This window comes from Colletotrichum destructivum, chromosome 8 (assembly GCF_034447905.1).
Source record: "Colletotrichum destructivum chromosome 8, complete sequence".
NCBI lineage: Eukaryota > Fungi > Ascomycota > Sordariomycetes > Glomerellales > Glomerellaceae > Colletotrichum > Colletotrichum destructivum.
This window is the reverse complement of record NC_085903.1, coordinates 363,027-381,100: the sequence shown is the minus strand read 5'-3', so window position 1 is coordinate 381,100 and position 18,074 is coordinate 363,027. Positions and strand designations below refer to the sequence as shown.

General features: G+C 54.7%; 5 protein-coding genes across 5 annotated transcripts; 1 reads left to right on the top strand and 4 right to left on the bottom strand.

Annotated features, from left to right (window-relative positions):
- Positions 1-417: 417 nt before the first annotated feature.
- CDEST_11962 (uncharacterized protein) lies at positions 418-4,314 on the bottom strand. The gene is made up of 3 exons (XM_062928118.1): positions 3,021-4,314; positions 2,590-2,955; positions 418-2,514 (listed from the first exon to the last, which is right to left on the bottom strand). Exons 1-3 carry the CDS (start codon positions 3,774-3,776, stop codon positions 679-681), a joined length of 2,958 nt encoding a protein of 985 aa, XP_062784169.1. The 5' UTR covers positions 3,777-4,314; the 3' UTR covers positions 418-678.
- A 1,218-nt stretch (positions 4,315-5,532) lies between these two features.
- On the bottom strand, positions 5,533-7,959 carry CDEST_11961 (Putative cytochrome P450). Its single transcript, XM_062928117.1, has 7 exons — positions 7,703-7,959; positions 7,432-7,564; positions 7,166-7,357; positions 6,944-7,095; positions 6,637-6,875; positions 6,261-6,532; positions 5,533-6,157 (listed from the first exon to the last, which is right to left on the bottom strand). Exons 1-7 carry the CDS (start codon positions 7,908-7,910, stop codon positions 5,761-5,763), a joined length of 1,593 nt encoding a protein of 530 aa, XP_062784168.1. The 5' UTR covers positions 7,911-7,959; the 3' UTR covers positions 5,533-5,760.
- A 1,302-nt stretch (positions 7,960-9,261) lies between these two features.
- On the bottom strand, positions 9,262-11,129 carry CDEST_11960 (uncharacterized protein). Its single transcript, XM_062928116.1, has one exon. The coding sequence runs from the start codon at positions 10,975-10,977 to the stop codon at positions 9,415-9,417; it is 1,563 nt and encodes a 520-aa protein (XP_062784167.1). The 5' UTR covers positions 10,978-11,129; the 3' UTR covers positions 9,262-9,414.
- Positions 11,130-11,550: 421 nt separating this feature from the next.
- CDEST_11959 (uncharacterized protein) lies at positions 11,551-12,669 on the bottom strand. Its single transcript, XM_062928115.1, has 3 exons — positions 11,985-12,669; positions 11,728-11,915; positions 11,551-11,676 (listed from the first exon to the last, which is right to left on the bottom strand). The coding sequence occupies exons 1-2, from the start codon at positions 12,440-12,442 to the stop codon at positions 11,891-11,893; spliced, it is 483 nt and encodes a 160-aa protein (XP_062784166.1). The 5' UTR covers positions 12,443-12,669; the 3' UTR covers positions 11,551-11,676; positions 11,728-11,890.
- A 1,783-nt stretch (positions 12,670-14,452) lies between these two features.
- Positions 14,453-14,980, top strand: CDEST_11958 (uncharacterized protein; the record flags this gene model as incomplete). Its single annotated transcript, XM_062928114.1, has 1 exon — positions 14,453-14,980. One exon carries the CDS (start codon positions 14,453-14,455, stop codon positions 14,978-14,980), a length of 528 nt encoding a protein of 175 aa, XP_062784165.1.
- Between the last annotated feature and the right edge of the window lie 3,094 nt (positions 14,981-18,074).

The window sequence follows — 18,074 nt, the reverse complement described above, 5'->3', positions numbered from 1 at the left end:
CGGATTTCCGCGGCTGTGCCTCCAACAAAGCTATCAACACTCGAGTGGTCTGGTGGTGTAGTTGGTTATCACGTCAGTCTAACAAAAGTCGAGCTGTCCCCCGGATGGCCTCGTCGCTGAGTTTCACTGAAGGTCTCCGGTTCAAGTCCGGGCTAGATCATCCACATGGGCGATTGGTTTAGTGGTATAATGACCGCTTAGCATGCGGTAGGTCCAGGGTTCGATTCCCTGATCGTCCATCTTTTTTATGTCTGTTTGGTGATCAATCGATCAGTGGTGTGAGTGAGTGAGGGAGGAGGAGGGTTTGATCGAGTTGGGTGGGATGGATCGGAATGTGGTTGATGCCTCGCTTGTGGATGGAGTTGAGAGTGAAGGAAGCATGAGTAAGCCACTGAATACAATGGGAAATCTGAGTGAGGGACTTAGTGATGAGCCCAAGCATGTGTGCATCGATTCAGACTCATATTGGCAACTGGGTAGAACCATTATGAGATGTGCCTCTACGCTTGTGCTTAAAATACATTGCATTCGTCATTTCATTCATTACATCTACTCCCCCGTGGGTATCATTACATGGCCCTTCTAAGGCCCTAATCGTGAGAGGAGACATCCAAACCATTTTCCCTTTCTATACATGATGCTTGTTGTTGTTGTTGTTGTTTTTACCAGCACTCCTTCCTACCACGCTCCCTTCTGAGGCAGGTTGTCCGGATCCATCTCGAACCCCTTGATGCTCTCCTGCCAGTTCTGCCAGTTGAAGTCGTCCAGGTTGTCCATGTTGACGTCCATCGAGTCGGTCGACGTGTTGTTGATGGACGTGAACGGGTCCGACCACAGCCAAGGCGGCTGGTTGTCGCTGATGGACGACGCGACGGTGGGCTGCGACGTCATTGCGATGGCCTGCTGCCTCTGCCTCTGCTCCACATCGAGGCTCGCGGCGGAGGCGGTGACCGGCGATTGGACGTCGTCGGTGGCCATCATGGACTGTGAAGAACCAGGCGCCTGCGAGGCGGTAGGCGGGAAGAGCGTGTTGTTCGGGTCGGCTGCCATGGACTCGGCCGTCGGGTAGAGGTATTCCCAGATGTGGTTGGGGTTGAAGCCGCGCGCCATCATGACCGTGTCGATGAACTCGGGCTCCCGCGGCGGGCGCATCGAGGCGGGCGCCGCCCGGACGGGCTGATTTTGCTGAGAAACAGGAGGCGGCGGCGGCACCGCCGCTGCCGCCACCGCCGATGCTGCGTTAGGTGCGGGTTGCTTTTGACTGCCCGGGCGACGGTCGGGCACCGCCTGCACCGGACTGCAACCCTCCGTGCGCACGAGGTTCCGCCAACGAGCGCGGATCTGCGCGTGCTTGGTCTCCATGCCCGGGACGGGACCGAGCCTCGCCGGGATGGGGTTCATGCGGTCGTCCACGTCGAGCTGGCGGGCGGCATCCGGGTCCGACCGCAGCCGGATGATCTCCGCCTCGCGGTGCTTCGTCGCTTTGGCGCTGAGCTTCCGCAATGGGACCCAGACGGCCATGTGGTCGGCCATCCTGGAGATCTCGGCCGGGTCTCTGTCGAAGCGCATCGTGTTGTTGACGGCCTCCCATCCACGCTCCGAGGTCGCCGACCACGGGCGCCTCCCGGCCTCCATGAGGATATAGGCGATGGCGTGCCACTGACGGTAGGTCTGGAAGAGCCAGCGCCACTGCTTGCAGCGCGGGTCTGTGTTGAGGATGTAGTTGTACTCGACGACCTCGATGGCCGAGAGGAAGAGACGGTCGCGGACTTCGTTGGAGAGCTCGTGGCCGTTGCCGGGGAACAGCATCGGCTGGTAGATGACGAGGCTCATCTTGGCCATGATGACGCGGGCGATCATGGCGGCCATCCAGAAGAGGGGGTCGTCGTCGGTGAAGCAGTGCTGCAGGAACTTCTCCTCGACACGGTCGTATACCTCGATCAGCATGCGCTCGCGGTCCTCGAGGCTCGATGAGGCGTCGCGGGGGCAGACACCGGCCATGGCGGAGCCGGCGGTGTGCAGCCGCCTCGAGAGGGTGCAGATCTCGTACCGCACCAGCGACACGGCGCAGTCTGTCTTGCCCCACCGCGACGTCGGCACCTCGGTCATGCCCGGTTCGATGTCGGCGTCGTTGACGTTGGAAGGGAGCTCCGTGTCGAAGGAGCGGTCGATGATGGTGAGGTCGCTGCCCAGCTCCTCGGCGGATCGCAGGTCAAGCGTGCAGATGGCCCACCACAGCCGGCGGCGCATCTCGGTCTCGAAGGGCGGGAGGCCGAAGTTGGTGCCGTCCCGGTGGATGCCCAGCCCCTGGGCGATCCGAATCGCCAACCCGGTCAGTGTCCAGCAAAACCGCGTGTCGTCCTCCCGCCGGACCAAAGTCAGGAACAAGACGAAGGCCTGCAGCACCACCATATCCGATGTATTTAGGAAGTTTGCTTTGGCGAGGGCCTGCTCGAGGGCGAAGCGGTACTGCGACAGCATGGCTTCCTTCTTTGAGCCAAAGTTCTTCTCGACCTGGAGAGAGAGGGGGGCAGGTTAGTAGCTAGCTGCGACAACAAAGAGCATGGGAGTATTGGTTTTGCTACATGCCTCTTCGTCTTCCATGGACGTAATGGCGGCGTAATAGATGGAAAACATAAGGGCCTCGTTCCCAGGGGTCAACTCGTCGATGTTGCGCCGCATGTTGCGAATGAGCTTTTCCATGGTCGGGATGTGCAGTATCTTGAGCAGCGGCTCGACGTTCTCTTGGTAGATCTGCCACATAAAGGGGATCTGCGACGGCAGGGGATGAAGCTTGCGCAGGTCAACATCGGAAGAGCGGTATCCCAGGATGAAGGAGTGGTGGTCGGTTGCAGCATCCACTGGTTGTTCGGGGGAGTGGTCTGGCGTCTCTTCGATGTCGGAATCGTCCGTATCCTCGCCCAAGACGTGCATCTCATCTCGTAGCTTGTCGAGCTGCAACACCAACTGAAGTCAGCAAAGGGAGAAGGGAAGAGAGGGATGTAACTCGGGCGACGTACCTCGTCGTTAAGCTTGGACCAAAATGCGCTGCTCACGTATCTGCTCGACCTCCCTTTGTCATGGAGCACCAGCCTGCCGAACTGCCTGCTGAGGCCCGGCGCCTTGTCCGACGATCGTCTCGGGTCCGGGTCTGTATCCATCTTGGTCGGCGCAACGGCGTCCTTCAGAGCAGCGGCGGCGGCGGCGCTGTTGCTGTGGCTGTGGCTGCTATTCTGCAAGCCCCCTGTCCTTTCTCCGCCTACATCGTGGCCTAAAGCGTCTGGCGAGTCCCCCGTGCTCGAGTTCTGCCGGCCGCTGTTGCTCCCCGCGCCGCTCTCGACTTCGATCTGGCCGCTCAGATCCTCGACGATGCCCTCGAGCTTACGCAGGCGCTTCATCAGCTCGACCTCGCGCTCGCTCGAGTTCTTGGGAGGGGCGTTCGGGTCCTTCGGCCTCGGGCGACGGGGCGCGCGGCCCGGGGCAGGGTATATGCATTGGATGACGGCGCGGCGGCAGTTGCTGCAGGGCATCTGCTTATCGCAACGGACCTTTCGCTTGCGGCAGGTGACGCAGCTGCGCGGGTTCAGGGCGGGCTGGCCGGAGGGCGTCATGGCGACGGGGTGGTCGGGGGGGATCGAGGTCGCGCCATGGCGGGCGAGGGCGGGGAAGTCGTGTATCGCGGTCGGGGAGTTTGGTGAATGGTGCGGGTTGGCGTTCATTGCGTGCGACGGCGGCGCGGGGTTCGACTGCTGGCTCGTCGGCGAGATGTTTTCCATGGCGTGCGACTGTGACGCACGAGCGACGGACGACGTGCGTACGGACGTCGGCAGATGGATGGCGGAGGCGAGGTCGGAAGTTCTTTATGGAGTCGTTAGAGAAAGAGAAAGACAAGAAGGAGAAAGAAAAAGAGGGAGAGTGAGAGTAATAGCCGCGAGAGTTAATGAACTGCGGGAAAATCGCGAGGCTTCGACGGAGAACAGGAATAAGAGCGTCGTGGGTGACTGTGATTGACTGACACACTTTTGGCTTATGGCGGAGCTGAAGATGGAGACGAAGATGGGGACGACGATGGAGATGGAGATGCAGATGGAGCAGCTAGGAGAGGATGCGGATGACAAATGGAGGGTCCTGCGACTGCGACGCTCTTGGTCTTGGCCTGGATCTGCACCCTCGGAGAGACATGAGTTGTGCCTGCGATCAAGTCTAGCGCATCCCGTTTGACAGGACGGGCAACGGAGGCTGTTGTTTTTGTCTTGGTCGTCAAGTCCGTACTCGACCTGCTTTGTTGAGGGTTTGAAGGCTCCAAGGTGGGGGTTGAGGGAGGGGGGAAAGATGGGGGAAGGGGGACACGGAACAGGAGCACTTCCATCACGTCTGCATCCATGCAAGAAAATCATAAAATAAAAAACATCAATGCTCCAGACCCCAAGCCTGGAAATCGGCTTCGGAGCTTAGACCGGCAAGCCGGGGGGGGGGATAGGGTGGGGCAAAGATGGGTCTCGATCAGCCGCCGTCACAAATGACGCGGCTTTCATTGGCTGGTTCATTTGCAAGGCAGCTGCCGTATTTAGCTCACCGATACCGAGGATCAACCTTTCATTTCACCGAGCAGACCCCTGACTCAGCCGGTACGTAGATGCTCGGTAAGCTTCGGTAAGAATCGGTGAAGCCAAGTGAGTTATCCTGTGCCCTCGGAGATCCTCGGCTCACCAATGCGATACAGGATTCCTGCCATTGCACGCCCAGGCAGTCAATCAGTCCTCCGTCCCACCTCGTCCATCCTGTCTAGTATTTACTCAAGCGACGTCCAACAAAACACGGACCATTGAACACGGCGAGATGCGCATCTCTCCATCGTCGACCAAGAAGACGATACTAAAAAGCCCGAGATCGGTGCACCTGCAAATCCGATATCTCCGAGAGCGGCCTCTCCCCGGCCTGCAAACGCCCGGGTTTCTTCTCAAGGTTTGCAACGGCCCGGCGCTAGTCGAGCCTGCCCATAGTACAGAGTACAGTACAAGGTAGTCATTATAGTAGGTAGTAGTATGACGCATGTGCGAGCTAGCGAGGCCTACCTTATTTCTGACGACTCGAGTCCTCCATCTTTCCAGTAGCCGAACCGTCCGCCGGGCGTACCGCGACATGGACTCTTTTGGCTCAGATGAACATACTTCCGGGGCCGGCACGACCAGGTAATGTGCGTGCCGTGTTGTCGATCAAGGATTTGTTCCGCACTCTCAGAGATCTATCTCTCTCTCTCTCTCTCTCTCTCTCTCTCCCTCTCCCCCCGCTTCTTCGAAGAGCCGATTTTCTATCATCCAGGAGCCCCTTGTCGTTTTCGTCCTTCCCCCCCCCCCTTCGTCGACCGCTCAAGGCAAGTTGAAGTGGGCCTTGTCGCTGCATCACGATCAGTATTGGTAATAAGGTGCAAATTTTTGAGGCCCAGAAGCTTTCCCTGGTGACTCATAGATTGGGTCCCGGAAACACTGTGGGTTTGATCAAACATGTCCACTTCGAAGGGGCGCCGGCTCTGTCGTTTTATGGTTCAGTAAGCTGGGTTGAACTTTATCGACATCCTGATACAGCTATGCGACTTGACAATTGAAGTTGACATTTAGGGAGCAGCCCGGACAACAGCATAGTGTTGCTTGTTTGTTTCATCACCCATTGTTGTTGTTTTTTTGCACTTCGACCTACGATGTAAGTCGATCAAATCAACCCATACAGCAAGTATCGCAGCCCCACCTCCACCCCCAAATTTCAAACCTCCATCCTCTCCAGCGTCTGGGCGTCACTCTGCTCCCACGGGAAAGTCTTCTCGATGGCGCGGATCAGGCCCTCGTGATGGGGCGACCGCGGCTTGATGGAGATCTCGAACGGCCCCGGGTGGCTGACCACTCCCGCCGTGAACTTGATCCTCGGCTCGACCACCCTGCCGTCGCGGACCGGCTTGGTCAGGCTGTACACGGCGAGCGTCTGCGCGACGTTGAGGAAGATGGAGTTGTCGGCGAGGATGCGTCCCGGGCAGACCCGCCGGCCGTACCCGAAGACGAACTTCTGGGGGTCGGCTTCCGGTTCGTGGCCCTCGCTGGCGAGGAACCGCTCGGGCTTGAAGGCCGTCGGCTCGGGGTACTTCTCGGGGTCGTGCGCGAAGTGCCTGCAGGACTCGAGTGGTTAGGCTGGGGGGGGGGTGTTCATTGAAAACCAAGTGCAGTGCCGTGAAGGCTCGTTAGTGATTGTTTCTGCGGTGCACCACGTACCAGATGTTGGGCATCACCATGGCGCCCTTGGGGATGAAATAGCCCTCGAACACGTCGTCTTCCGTACTGGAATGAGGGAGCCCCATGGGCCCGATGGGGTTCCACCGCATTAGCTCCTTCACTATCGCGTCGATGTACGGCAACCTTTCGCGGTCGTGTGCGTTGGGCAGCCTGTCTTGTCCCACGACGCGGTCGATCTCTTCCTGGGCCTTTTGCTGAACCTCGGGATACACCATCATAGCCAGGAAGAACGAGGCGATGGAGGATACTGTCTGCAGGAGTACACGCGTTAGCCCTAAAGTCGTTGTCCGTCCGTCCATCCATCCATCCCCCTCACGATCCACCAGGGCTGGGGGGACATGCTGGGGAGACATACTGTGTCGGCGCCGCCTCCGTACATAGACAGTGCCATGAATTTGTCGTTATGCTCCTTCGCCGGTGAGGCGTCTTCCGATTCGAGGAGGCGCGAGAGGAACGAGACGTTGTCTTTGCCCTGCGCCCTCTGGTGCTCTACGAAAGCGTACGGCTTGTCTCTCGTTTCCTCCATCTGGACCTTCCACTGCTTGGCGAGCTGCTTGAACCCGGTCCCAGGAACCCAGTCGGGCAGGTAGCGGACTTCATCGTCAATGTCAGAAAGTCGGCAAGCCGGGGGGAGGGTACCGGAGGTGCCGGGGCAGACCTACGGAAGGGGAAGCTGTCGACCAGAAAGGCGCCAGGGACGGCGCCGTTGATGAGGTTGTCCGCCATTTCTCCAACCATCTCCAGCAACGGGTCCTTTTTGAATGCCTCCGCCGTGTACCCGTACGTGATCTTGAGAATCAACGAGCCGGCCTCCCTGGGAAAACCGCCATGTCAGCCCTTTTCGTGCGTCTGTCTACTTTACGGGTAGCCCCCCATCGACTAACCTTCTGATGTATTCAACCAAATTGTCCGGGTCGTCCAGCAGATGGAGCAGGAAATGGCCCACCTCGGCCTCCTGCAGAGTGTTGTACTTCGCCGCGGCCGCCTTGGTGCCCAAGACGCGGCTCACGTCTTTGCGCTGGGAGCGGAATTGTTCGCCGTATGACAACCCACCCAGGAGGTCCTTGTAGCCGACCCTGCCGCCGTCCCGATGTGTCAGTGTCAAGAAGATGTCGGCATTCCCATGTCACGAAAAAGGGGCTTCACTTACATTTCGCCTGTCATGACCTGCGTGGGTCTCGAGGAGTACTTGGCCGAACGCCCATCCAGGAGCTCGTTCGCCAACCGCGCGTCGTTGACAATCACCAAGGTCTGTCCCATTGTCGTGATGGAGCTGATGGGCCCTGTCCCCGGTCGTGATGGTCAGTTTTTGGGCACAAAAAAGAAAACCTGTCGGCTACTGCTGAGACCACGAGTACAATGAGAAGCCCTCGCGGCCCACTGGGGATACTGGCAGACACTGGCAATGTCTCCGTACTGACCATAGAGTTCTTTATGCTTCAGCCAGTGTTGAGCCTCGAACTCGCCCGGCTTTGGTAAATCGTTCACGTTGCCGATGATCGGGAGGCCCTTGGGACCGGGCGGCAGCGGAGGACGGCGACCATTCTTGACGGTGTTGAGTGCTCGCTCGACGAGATAGACGACGAGAACAACGCCTAGTAAGCTGACGGAAAGGGGCACGGCGTCCATTGTCTCGACTGACGGGGCTGAGAAGAGGGACGGAATCTAACAAAAGCCACTTCTTCTCCAACACACTTTTTTTTCTTCTCGATTCGTCTGCGTATCTTTATACATCACCGTCCAACAGTCGACGCAGGCTGGTGGACCTGCAGCTCCCTGTCCATGCATGATATTCCGGTTGCCCGCGTTGGACGCTACCTGGATATGGCAGGTGACGGTATCGAGTACGGCGACGCTCGCGGCTCGCCTCGCGCACGAATGTGCACCTCGCGTGCGGCTTGCCGGAATGGGTTCCTGTACTCTGTACATCGAATGTCATTTGTTCGGTCCGCCGCGGCTTATTCGTCTGATGATCTGCACCAGCTCTGCCAATGGGAAGCCCGTGGAGAGCTGCTCAGTTACACGAATGAGCTGACAGAGACAGTCCACCCCCGCGTTGGAGCGGACAGCACAGAGGACAGAGATTCGTCCGGGTTTGCAGATGCGGGACAGAAGCGGCACATTGCATACACCCGGTGCTCGGCAACACTCATGATGGTGGGGATCAGTCCCATAAATACGGTGGATGCAGCACCACGAATGGAGTCACCGTCAGGCATCCAGTTCCTTCGTATGCATGCCGGGTTCGACTTGACTGTTGGGTAGAAGACGCAGGAAAAGAGCGTCGATAGTTGCAGCTGAACGGAGGCCCTATCTTGTGGAGGGTGCTTGGAAATTGGCAACCAGACGGAAAGACGAAACAACGACGAGGAATGAGGTCTCTTTAGCAACATCATACAATGGCCCTCTTAGGCGGCTTGCTTCAGCCACCCAATGCTGGAGTTTACGAAGCACTATGGACATCGCGAGATCATGAAAACATGTGATATTGTTTTACAACTTCTTGGCTTTTAGTTTGTCCTATACATTCTCTCTCGTTTTAGTTTCGAGGCTTCACTTGATTTGAGCAGGGACTTGGTTTTGCTTGCTTGCAAGCATACAACAAAGCTGGCTTCTCAAACAGAGGACTAACTCATGGGCACCCCTAACAAAACCCAGAAACTCCTAAGCCCCAAGTAAAATTGGCGATTACGTTCTATCACAGTTTCATATTCAACTACTCAGCACACTATCATAAATAATTTACACTCTTGAGATATTAGCGTCTGGGAAGCACGACGTATGAAGAAGTGCCAGCGTTATGCAATTACGCGGATATGCTGTAGTGCTGACCGCAAGCATTTTATTGCCATGAGTCGCCTCCTCCGCCAGGCATCATGGGGTCTGCTTTCTCAATGTAGGCCGTCTTCATCGATGTTTTGCACGGTTCGCATTAACAAAGTATAAATTGAGATACGTGAATACAGATACGCGACGGTTACAAAAAAAAAAAACATTAGACATAGCAAGGTGAAATCCGTAACTTCTTTGTCGTCCTTTAGCGTTTCGATTCTTCCCTGAAATCTTTGATCTCGCGCTTCAATCTCTTCTCCAATTGAGAAAATCCAACCCGTATCCTGTCACAGGCATTGACTCACCCAGTCTGGGTCTCCTGGGGATACATGATGTGAAAAATATCGTCGACGACTTCTTCGATGTTGCGCACTTCGCCGCTTTTGCGGCTTGCTCGCAAGCGGTGAACTTTGTCTTTGGCCTCTTCAACTCCTTGCATGGCCCGTTCTACAAACCTACCAGCTTTTGCACCAGCAGACTCTTTGGGTTCTCCTACGATCTCTTCACGATCATCGAAGTCCACCTCGTCTGAGGGTCTCTGGCCCTCCGTATCCTCAAGGTCTTGGGGGTCGGGCGAGACAGAGATCTTTGTGACTTCCGTAACCGTTTCCGACTTTGTCTGGACCAAATCCTCTATACCTGCCATCGCCATCTGAATCATCGCCGGCGTGATGTTGGTTATCCGTCTGACAATGTCGTAGGCAGGACCCGAAAGCTTCCAGCGTTCGCCGTTTTCGGACGTGTACGCGGGTAACTTAACAAAACACTCCATGACCTTGATATGGTTCAAAATCATTTCCTTTGGCGCCTTGAACCACTCTCTGTGGCCCTTTGCACAGTAGGCACACTCGGATACTTTGACGTTGTGGAAGCGAAGCATTTCGTGGACGAGCTTCTCAACCTTGGCCGCCCCAAGGAATCGCTCTCCGGGAGATTCGTAGACGGTTGTTGTGTTGAACTTGCAGCAGTTCCCTGACTGTTTCAGTCTCTCCTTCACTGTCTTTTCCGTCCATCCAATCTTGTATAGGCCGTCATGTTTGACATGGTTGAGTACATAGACGACTCCAAGTTCTTTCTGCTTTGCAGTCAGGTCTTTGTAGATCTCATTGAGGACTCGACAGTCATCTTGGATTGATTTCTTTCGGCGGGGAGTGACCAGGCCAAGACCGGTCATTTGCTGAGGTCTTTCATCGTTGGCGTCATCGGGAATGATACTGGCAGAGGCAATAGCCAAAGTCGAGATGCCCTCTGTGGCCAGGCCAGTGTCTAGGACCTGCTCACGCTTTCCATCGTGAGCATCGCTGGGATTGATGCCGGCAGAGGCGATAGCCAAAGTTGAGATGCCGTCCGTGACTACCTCAACCTGGACGAAGTTTTTATCTTCAACAGGGCTCGTTGATTCGGACGATGCCGGGTCACTGATGGTGGAAGACGTCGCTTGGCTCATGGATGTTGCATCGACAGATAGGGAGCTATCGTCGGAGTTGTTCTCGATCTTGGATGGACTTTGGGCAGTCATGGAGATAGATGATGTAGCGTGTAGGTGCCTCCATCTTTCGAAACTGCTTGTTACGCGGCGTTCATGGATGTGGCAGTGAGAGACTAGGAGAAAGTCTTTGAGCTGGCTGACAAACTCCTCGGTCGCAGGACATTCCTTCAACAGCTTGAAGTGAACGAGGAGCTCGTTGGCCCTCTTTTGGTTAGCTGACTTGATTGGCATGCTGCAACGACCAACGGATGTCGTCTTGTCTGCGGGGCATCGCTCATAGTCCCAGTTCTCGGGATTCGGTTGCTTGTCGAACGCTTCGACAATGGCAATTACCTCCTTCAACACAGGGTACTCAGAAGTCGTACTGCTTGCCATTGGATCTGGGGTTCAGCGTCGTTCAGATGGTGAAAAACAGGGCCAGAGGTTTCAAATCACGAGGCGTCGAATGTCGCTGGTGCTCGGGCAGTAAAGAAGCGCGAGTGAACAGGGACGAAAGGAATGGCCAGGTAAACTGCTTCCAAGGGTGGCATTCCGGCGACATAAATCAGAATTGGGCGGGATGGCTGGAGTGTCTTAAAGTATTCCACCTAACCAATTCTAGAGTTGAATGCTACCTCCTGTATGCTGTTGGTCGTTGGTGCATGATACACTCTCACGTCGAACCATGTTGGCTGGCTGCGCGGATGGCTCGACTTCGCTGTGCCTCCGGACGTATTACCACAATAGCCCTGGGTGTGGAGATTTGTTTTCAATACGCTCGAATCAAGAGTGATATCACATTTCCTTGCATGCAGCGGCGCGTGTGTCGACTTGCATTTCCCCCCGTGTTCGTCGGCGCAGCATGAGGCATACTTCTTGGAATAGTTCACGGATCGGCTTAGCCACCAAGCCAGGCTGAATGGAAGTCATGGTATCGTCACCACTTAGAAAATACAGGTCTTCTGCTCCGTCGCTGGAAGCGCTACGACAACGATCATTCCCATCCTGGTTTACATCGCTTGCATCATCCAAGCATGTCAGGCTTTAAGTCGCCCAACTTTGGGCCTTCGATTCCCATTAACTTTCCACCTGTGGCTACCCTTCAAATTTCAGCATCTAAACACTGCAGATAAGAAAAAAACTTACATGCTTCTCAAGAGGGAGGCTAGCCACCATCACATAACGGTGAGCAAACACGCTGAGATGGAAAAGTCGGGTTGAACCGTAGCCAGTTCAGCATCAAATCCACTAGTGATGCATAATTACATTAGATTTATGTCTTCCGTGACGCGTGTGCAGTATTATGCATTCATCTTCTGCCTTGCTTGCCACCCCTATAACGCTGTTAGTTTCGACGTGCTCTTCAGACGAAAAGCAGGACGAAGGTTGAGAGAGCCACTCACAATATGGACAACTCGATATCGCCCTTGATCTTTGCTTTCAAATCGATGTCGACGTCCAGGTTCATATCGAGCCGCACCGATGGGGCGCCTTTGCCCTTACTCTGCACCTGTTGATTCTGCGGCGCAACCTGCTGCCCGTCTTGTGGCTGATAGGTCTGTCCCGATGCATGATCCTTCCCCCGCCTGGCCACGTTGTGCCGCTTCGGTCGTCGCGCTACATGGTTGCCGGTATCTTGTTGCGCGCCGTCAACTTCTGGCGCGGCCGAGTCCGCACTCAATGACGGCGTTTCCTTCTCGATCTTCTCTTCCGTCCCCGTCTTGGGCTTTGCCGGCTGCCTGCCGCTCTCCTGCGTCTCCTGGCGCCTCTGTTTGGGAACTTCGGTTTCACTAGTTTCACTATGAGGCTCGGTGTGAGGAGGCGTGGGGTGAGCCGTATTCTCGGTCGCTTGTGCCGACATTTGGTTCGCGGGATCCTGTTTGGTGCTATTTCAGGGTTGAATCTGCGTCTGTGCCGCTCCGGAGCGTTCAGCCGTGAGGTGTCTCGTGAGATGGTGTGCCTCTGTCTGTCTGTGTCGTAATGCGTGATGTGTGTTTATCGGTAAAGATGCGATAGTGTAATACAATAGAGTTGCGATACAAGCCTCGCGCTATTGAAGTAAGGCCATCATCTAAGGTTTCTAGAATATGCCTGCATGACGTAGTCCCCCGCGAATCTTGCTGATGTTGAGTCGCGTGGGGAAACCAATGTGCGTGAGTCGAGGGATAATCGTGTTGGGATGACATCACCGCCCCTCTAAAACGCGTTTTGTATTCGCCCCCTTCGAGCATCAACCCGGCGTGTTCAAAGACATTTGGCGCCGATGAACAGTCTCAAAATGCAACGTCCGCCGCTGACTGGAGATATCAAGCCGCGCAATTGTAATTGTATCAAGGCTAAGGTCGAAAGAATTCCCGGCATAACATCCCAAAATCTTTTGAAGTAAGCCCTCACGATATTTCGACAAGTGACGCATTGCTAAGGACATTAGGGTAAGTGAGGTGTTGAGTATACACAAAGTTGCCCTATCATCCGCCTTTGAAACAACTACGGGAATCAACTTTTCTATTCTCCAACAGGAAAACCACCTGTTGATCAAGCAACATATTTTTAGGCGAACAGCAAGTTCCTCAGCCAAATTGTCATGATCGTGTCATGTGACCCTGGAGGACATTGCTATGATTTGTCCACTTTCACATCGATTGGCGCCATAACCGCGAAATATTACAACACTGCGACGAGAGAAAGCACTTGAAACTTACCTAGAACAACCCTTCTCAAAAGTGGAGTTGACACTGTGTAGTTGCTGGTCTAACATGTTACCTTCCTCGCAAAGACTAGAACAAGTCCCAGATGAGCGTTGACTCCTGAGTACATCGGCAGAGCGGATTGCCCAGAGGGACTGGGTTAACAACTCAATGTAAGAAAATAGCGCTTACAGAGTGCTGATGTGAGGCTTCGATCGACATAAATGTGGGAGGTCTGATTGGGCGGGCTGTGTAGCCGGGCACGCCAAGAGCATGATGCTCCTCACACTGCCTGCATGAGACTGCACCAAACACCACATTGAGTAATTTGTCGGAAGACCACCTTTACTATTGACAGTTGGTTGATCGTCGGTATACGTGAAGTATATCCAGTGTTCACTGGCCAGGCAGGTAAAATTGTTTCATGAGGACAGACTCACTCTGTTACTCGCCTTCCATCGCAAACTTTTGCAAGCACCCTGTTTAAGAAGTGTCGTCAAACCGTCTCTTAGAAATCCTCGTTTATGTTCCCTTTAAGTTATGCTGCTTATAGCTGTTCTCTGATCCACCTGTGTGCTGACGGATTCTAGGCTTCGAACCCTTGTTCAACGCAGCATACTAAACATATTGGGTAGCTGCGAGCGTGTTCGTACGCCCTGCAAGCGAGAACGAGGTTTCAATCGTCTGACTTCGCATTGAGACACTAGCTGTGTTAAGTAACTGTTTGTACAAATACAAGGGATTGCATTCACGTATTCCCAACTGAGACACAGGACCTCACGAGAAACCAACCATGCGGCGTTGATACGATGAGCGAACAAGGGGCAAGACAACGGCCCCCGCTCACCACGGACATGACAATTTCAAACTCCGCGGGTCAAGACAACCATCGTGCCCGAGGGCTATGCATCGTTGATATGTTGAATAACTTCCTAAACGGGCCAGCAACGGGAGACTCTTGCAGAGGACGGGGAGAGATGACTATAAATACTCACAAGATGTCCCCCCGATGTTGAGAACAAACTCGAGCTTGAGCATCCAACGACAGCCGTCGACCACCATCTCTCACTTTAAAAACACACAAACACGTTCACTCGCTTCCGCCGAGCTACAAACTTCTCGAGTTAGTCGCAACTTCTTGCTTCTACAGCCCAGCGTCGCTGACACAACTCCCAGCATCCACCATGAAGTTCAACGCCCCCATTATCGTCCTCGCCACGCAGCTGGTCGCCGTCTACGCAGGCTCCGGAGTAGCCGCCCGAACCGCGATCGAGGAGGAGTGCGGCGCTCTCGGCGTCTTCAAATACAACCCCTCCGACCTCCAGGCCAACGAGGACCCCTCCCGCTTCCGCAAGTGCAAGGAGCACCCCATGTTTCTCGAGGGCGTATTCCCCGGCCCGGGCGACAACTCCGCCGGCGACGGCGAGGCGGAGGACGGCGCGGCCGGCACGTCGCCGGTGACCAGGTCCGAGCCTGTCGACAACATCCTGGCGAAGCGGGAGTGCCTGAAGCCCTCGGACGCCCAGTACGGGTGCTCCAAGGACAAGTGGTGCTGGTCCCGATGCGGCAACGTGGGCCAGTGGTGCTGGCTCGCCTGGGAAGGCGGGAAGGGGGCCTGGAGAGGCTGCCAGTCGAACAATGATTGCAAGCCGCTCAAGGAATCTGGTTGCGGACAGGGGGATTACTGCGAATCTTGTGGCTGCTCGTGCTGATAGCCCTCTCGGGGGTAGTATCGCAGTCGGCTGGGTTACAGTTGCGCGGTTGCTGTAGGGTCTTGTAGGTGGACAACCTTGTCGTTGCTTTACTTCAACATCCCGTGATGGAGTGAGCTTCAAGTTGCCCGCATATATGCCTATTATTTTGACCATACATAGGTAGTTAAGGGTAGTTTCCACCTTGTATGTTGGTCATTCGATCAAGTCTGTCACTTCATAATACAAATCATAGGCTTGATTAAACTTATAGAGCGACTGCAGCTCCCTCAGCAGGAAAGTGTCAGCATTTCCTGCCTCATGTTCCTATTCAAGCATCTTTTGTTCCACACGGCTCTGAAGAACACTTGAAAGGGTCATTGGTAAGAAGTGTAGATCGGTGAATGGGTAACAATTTTTTTTGCATGAAGTCATCGAGCTCGAGTTGGAAACAGGTCGTTGAGTGAGAGGAGAGAGCGCTGGGGACGCATGCTAGCTAGGTGCTGCTTACAGCCACGCGATTTTACGTCTAAACTCATGCAAGGCTTTTTTTATCGACATGGAAAGCCATCGACCCTCTGTAAAAGTCCGAAAAATAAAGCACTACTTTATCGGCCCAAGGACTTCCACACGGCTATGGGAAGACGAATCATGTTCCATTTGTAGTGGAACCTTGACTGATAGCTTAGATAGCATAACACTAGGTGCGCTCTGAAGTCTATGTAACCTCCGGATTGCCAATCCAGCCAAGTTATTCGAAAAGCCGAAAGTTGGCGGATAGTCATACGAGTTAGTTAGTTGTGTGATGGTCGAATACAAATGGCTAGCGTATACTGTGAATTGAAACCGAATCATTTCCTGTAGTGTAAGGATTTGATTCGCAAGAATTCATGGATCCCGTATCCGAGTGGACGTGGATCAATACCGGAAGCATGTCCATGGGTGGGCCGTCAGGAATATCACAAAAGTCGTAAATCGTAGGTAAACAGTAAGGCAACCCGCACGAAGTACCCGATGGGTGTGCTGATGTTGCGAATGATGGCGGAAAGACTCCGGTGATACCGTTCTTCAACCGTTGGTCAGCTTCGGGTTTGATGCCTCTACTGGTGAAATCTTCCGACGAGACCATCAATGGGGTATCAACCCCGAGAAAGCAGCCAGCAACCGAGGGACGATCTCCGGTGTTGGCACCAAGACCTACGAAAACTTTTCACCCCACACCAGACCGGGAATAGTTGGGCACGCTTGCGAATTGTTCCGAAGAGATAGGTGGGCACGGGCTTGGAAGCTGAAGAGCTGAGAGTTGTCACCTTGGGGCGCCCATCGTCTTGGCCCAGGAGTCTGGTCGATGGCCACAGGCCTGCAAAATGACCCATGTCCTAAGGTTTGTGGAACGTAGTCTGCGGCCTAACTAAGTATGTACATGGCAAGGAAGATCCACACACTGCCCTGCCTGCAATGCTGGGTCGGCATCCGCTGGCGGCTAGGGGACGGAGAGGGGGGGCCCGCCTCGGTGAGAGAGATGGCGGAAGTTAGAACAGCATCTAGAGAGGCGAGTCGATCGGCCGACCGATGGGAGTAGTCTTGATCTAGGCGCGAGCTAAGCGGCGCCGCATGACTTTCGATCAGCCTTTGTCGGTTGTCGATGGGATGGTGGAGGGAGTGTGGCGGTCCCTTTTGACTCCTTGGAGATACAGATGCCAATCTTCAGACTCACGCCACCGATTCGACGAGGAGATGGCGGGGGTGACTGCAGGAAGCTACAGGTCCATGTGCCATTGCCGGTTGTGCGACCACCATCAGATGCATGATTGATCGAGCCGCGACATGCCGTCAGCCGTTGGACACAGGGACGCAGGGTAACAGGGATACGGGGCTATGCAGCTTGACCATTTCCAGATTCTTGAATTTGTGTGCGGCACAGTAACGGCAACAATGGTAAGCGAGGCGTTTGCGAGAAGAACTGATCATGAGAGAGAAAGCTTAAGGGCCGATAGCCGGTGGTTATGGCCAGCGGGCGGCGACGAGAGTAATATTATGGCGTAATTTAAATAAATCATAAGTATGAGCTGTTGGGGACATAGCATGAACACTCCAGGGGTCCAGCTGGCAACTATAGATGAGGCTCTCTCGTTCTGACGTTCTGATATTGTGATGCTGCGATGTTGTGATAGCTGCGATGCTGTACGGATAGGCCTTTGTAGTGGCAAACTGACCAAGCGTATTATTGGAAGAACAAAGTGTCGGCAGCGAGGGCAAAACGAAATTCATATTGGAAGCCAAGGCTGGGCCGCTGTTCTGCGCGTCAAATGCCCACCGCGGGCCTTCGGATACGCGGAATGTCATGGGGAAAGACGGGATGGATGCCAAGAGCCAAGGGCTAGAGCCAAGGGACGACGGGGGTATGCGCTGGTGGGAAGCTGAATCATGGAATGGGTGAATGGATCGATCGGCATACAGGACACAGAAAGGATACAAAAACGAGAGAGGGGTGTGTGTGTCTGTCCGTTCCGTACCGTCGAGAGATGGCGGACTCGAAAGTGGCGGGTGATTCAGTGCCTGACGAGGTCAACCAGATGATCTGATAAGATAGTAAAAGCGGGACAGAATCAGATAAAATTCTGCTTCCGCGCTATCGCTGGAGGCCCCACTGACTAAAATGACACTAAAGTGGGTGGCCAATCAGTGGTACAAATTGTGGAAGGCTTATCCCTGTAATAGTGGGGGCTCACTCGGGTACATCGTCGTTGGCTGACTGTAGAGAGAAGTTGGGTAGGTAGCAACTTGCTCGTCCCTTCCTTCCCGACACAGGGCCAGGGCAAATGATTTTCCTCGTTCAACAAGCAGCAGGAACCGGCAGGAACCACCAAACCACCAAATCAGCAGGAACAGCAGGAGCAGCAGGAGCAGCAGGAGCAGCAGGAGCAGGTCTCGCCCCTTCTCTCCCCAAGACGTCCCCGTCCCCATCCCACCCGATCCCACTCCTCTTTTCTCTCATCTCCCATCTGCATCCCTCTAGGGTGTGAACAAGTATGTATGTACGTACGGATACGATGTACACTGCACCAACCGTCCAGTCGCCTGTTTCCGTTGCCCTCTCCACCTCGGCCTCGGC

Coding starts and splice junctions, on each gene's coding strand:
- CDEST_11962 (XM_062928118.1), bottom strand. CDS start 3,776: ATGGAAAACATCTCGCCGACGAGCCAGCAGTCGAACCCCGCGCCGCCG. Junction 2,956..3,020: donor GGTCCAAGCTTAACGACGAG/GTACGTCGCCCG, acceptor TTGGTGTTGCAG/CTCGACAAGCTACGAGATGA. Junction 2,515..2,589: donor CGTCCATGGAAGACGAAGAG/GCATGTAGCAAA, acceptor CTCTCTCTCCAG/GTCGAGAAGAACTTTGGCTC.
- CDEST_11961 (XM_062928117.1), bottom strand. CDS start 7,910: ATGGACGCCGTGCCCCTTTCCGTCAGCTTACTAGGCGTTGTTCTCGTC. Junction 6,876..6,943: donor GGTCGACAGCTTCCCCTTCC/GTAGGTCTGCCC, acceptor TTGACGATGAAG/TCCGCTACCTGCCCGACTGG. Junction 6,158..6,260: donor ATGGTGATGCCCAACATCTG/GTACGTGGTGCA, acceptor CGAGTCCTGCAG/GCACTTCGCGCACGACCCCG.
- CDEST_11960 (XM_062928116.1), bottom strand. CDS start 10,977: ATGGCAAGCAGTACGACTTCTGAGTACCCTGTGTTGAAGGAGGTAATT.
- CDEST_11959 (XM_062928115.1), bottom strand. CDS start 12,442: ATGTCGGCACAAGCGACCGAGAATACGGCTCACCCCACGCCTCCTCAC. Junction 11,916..11,984: donor GATATCGAGTTGTCCATATT/GTGAGTGGCTCT, acceptor ACAGCGTTATAG/GGGTGGCAAGCAAGGCAGAA.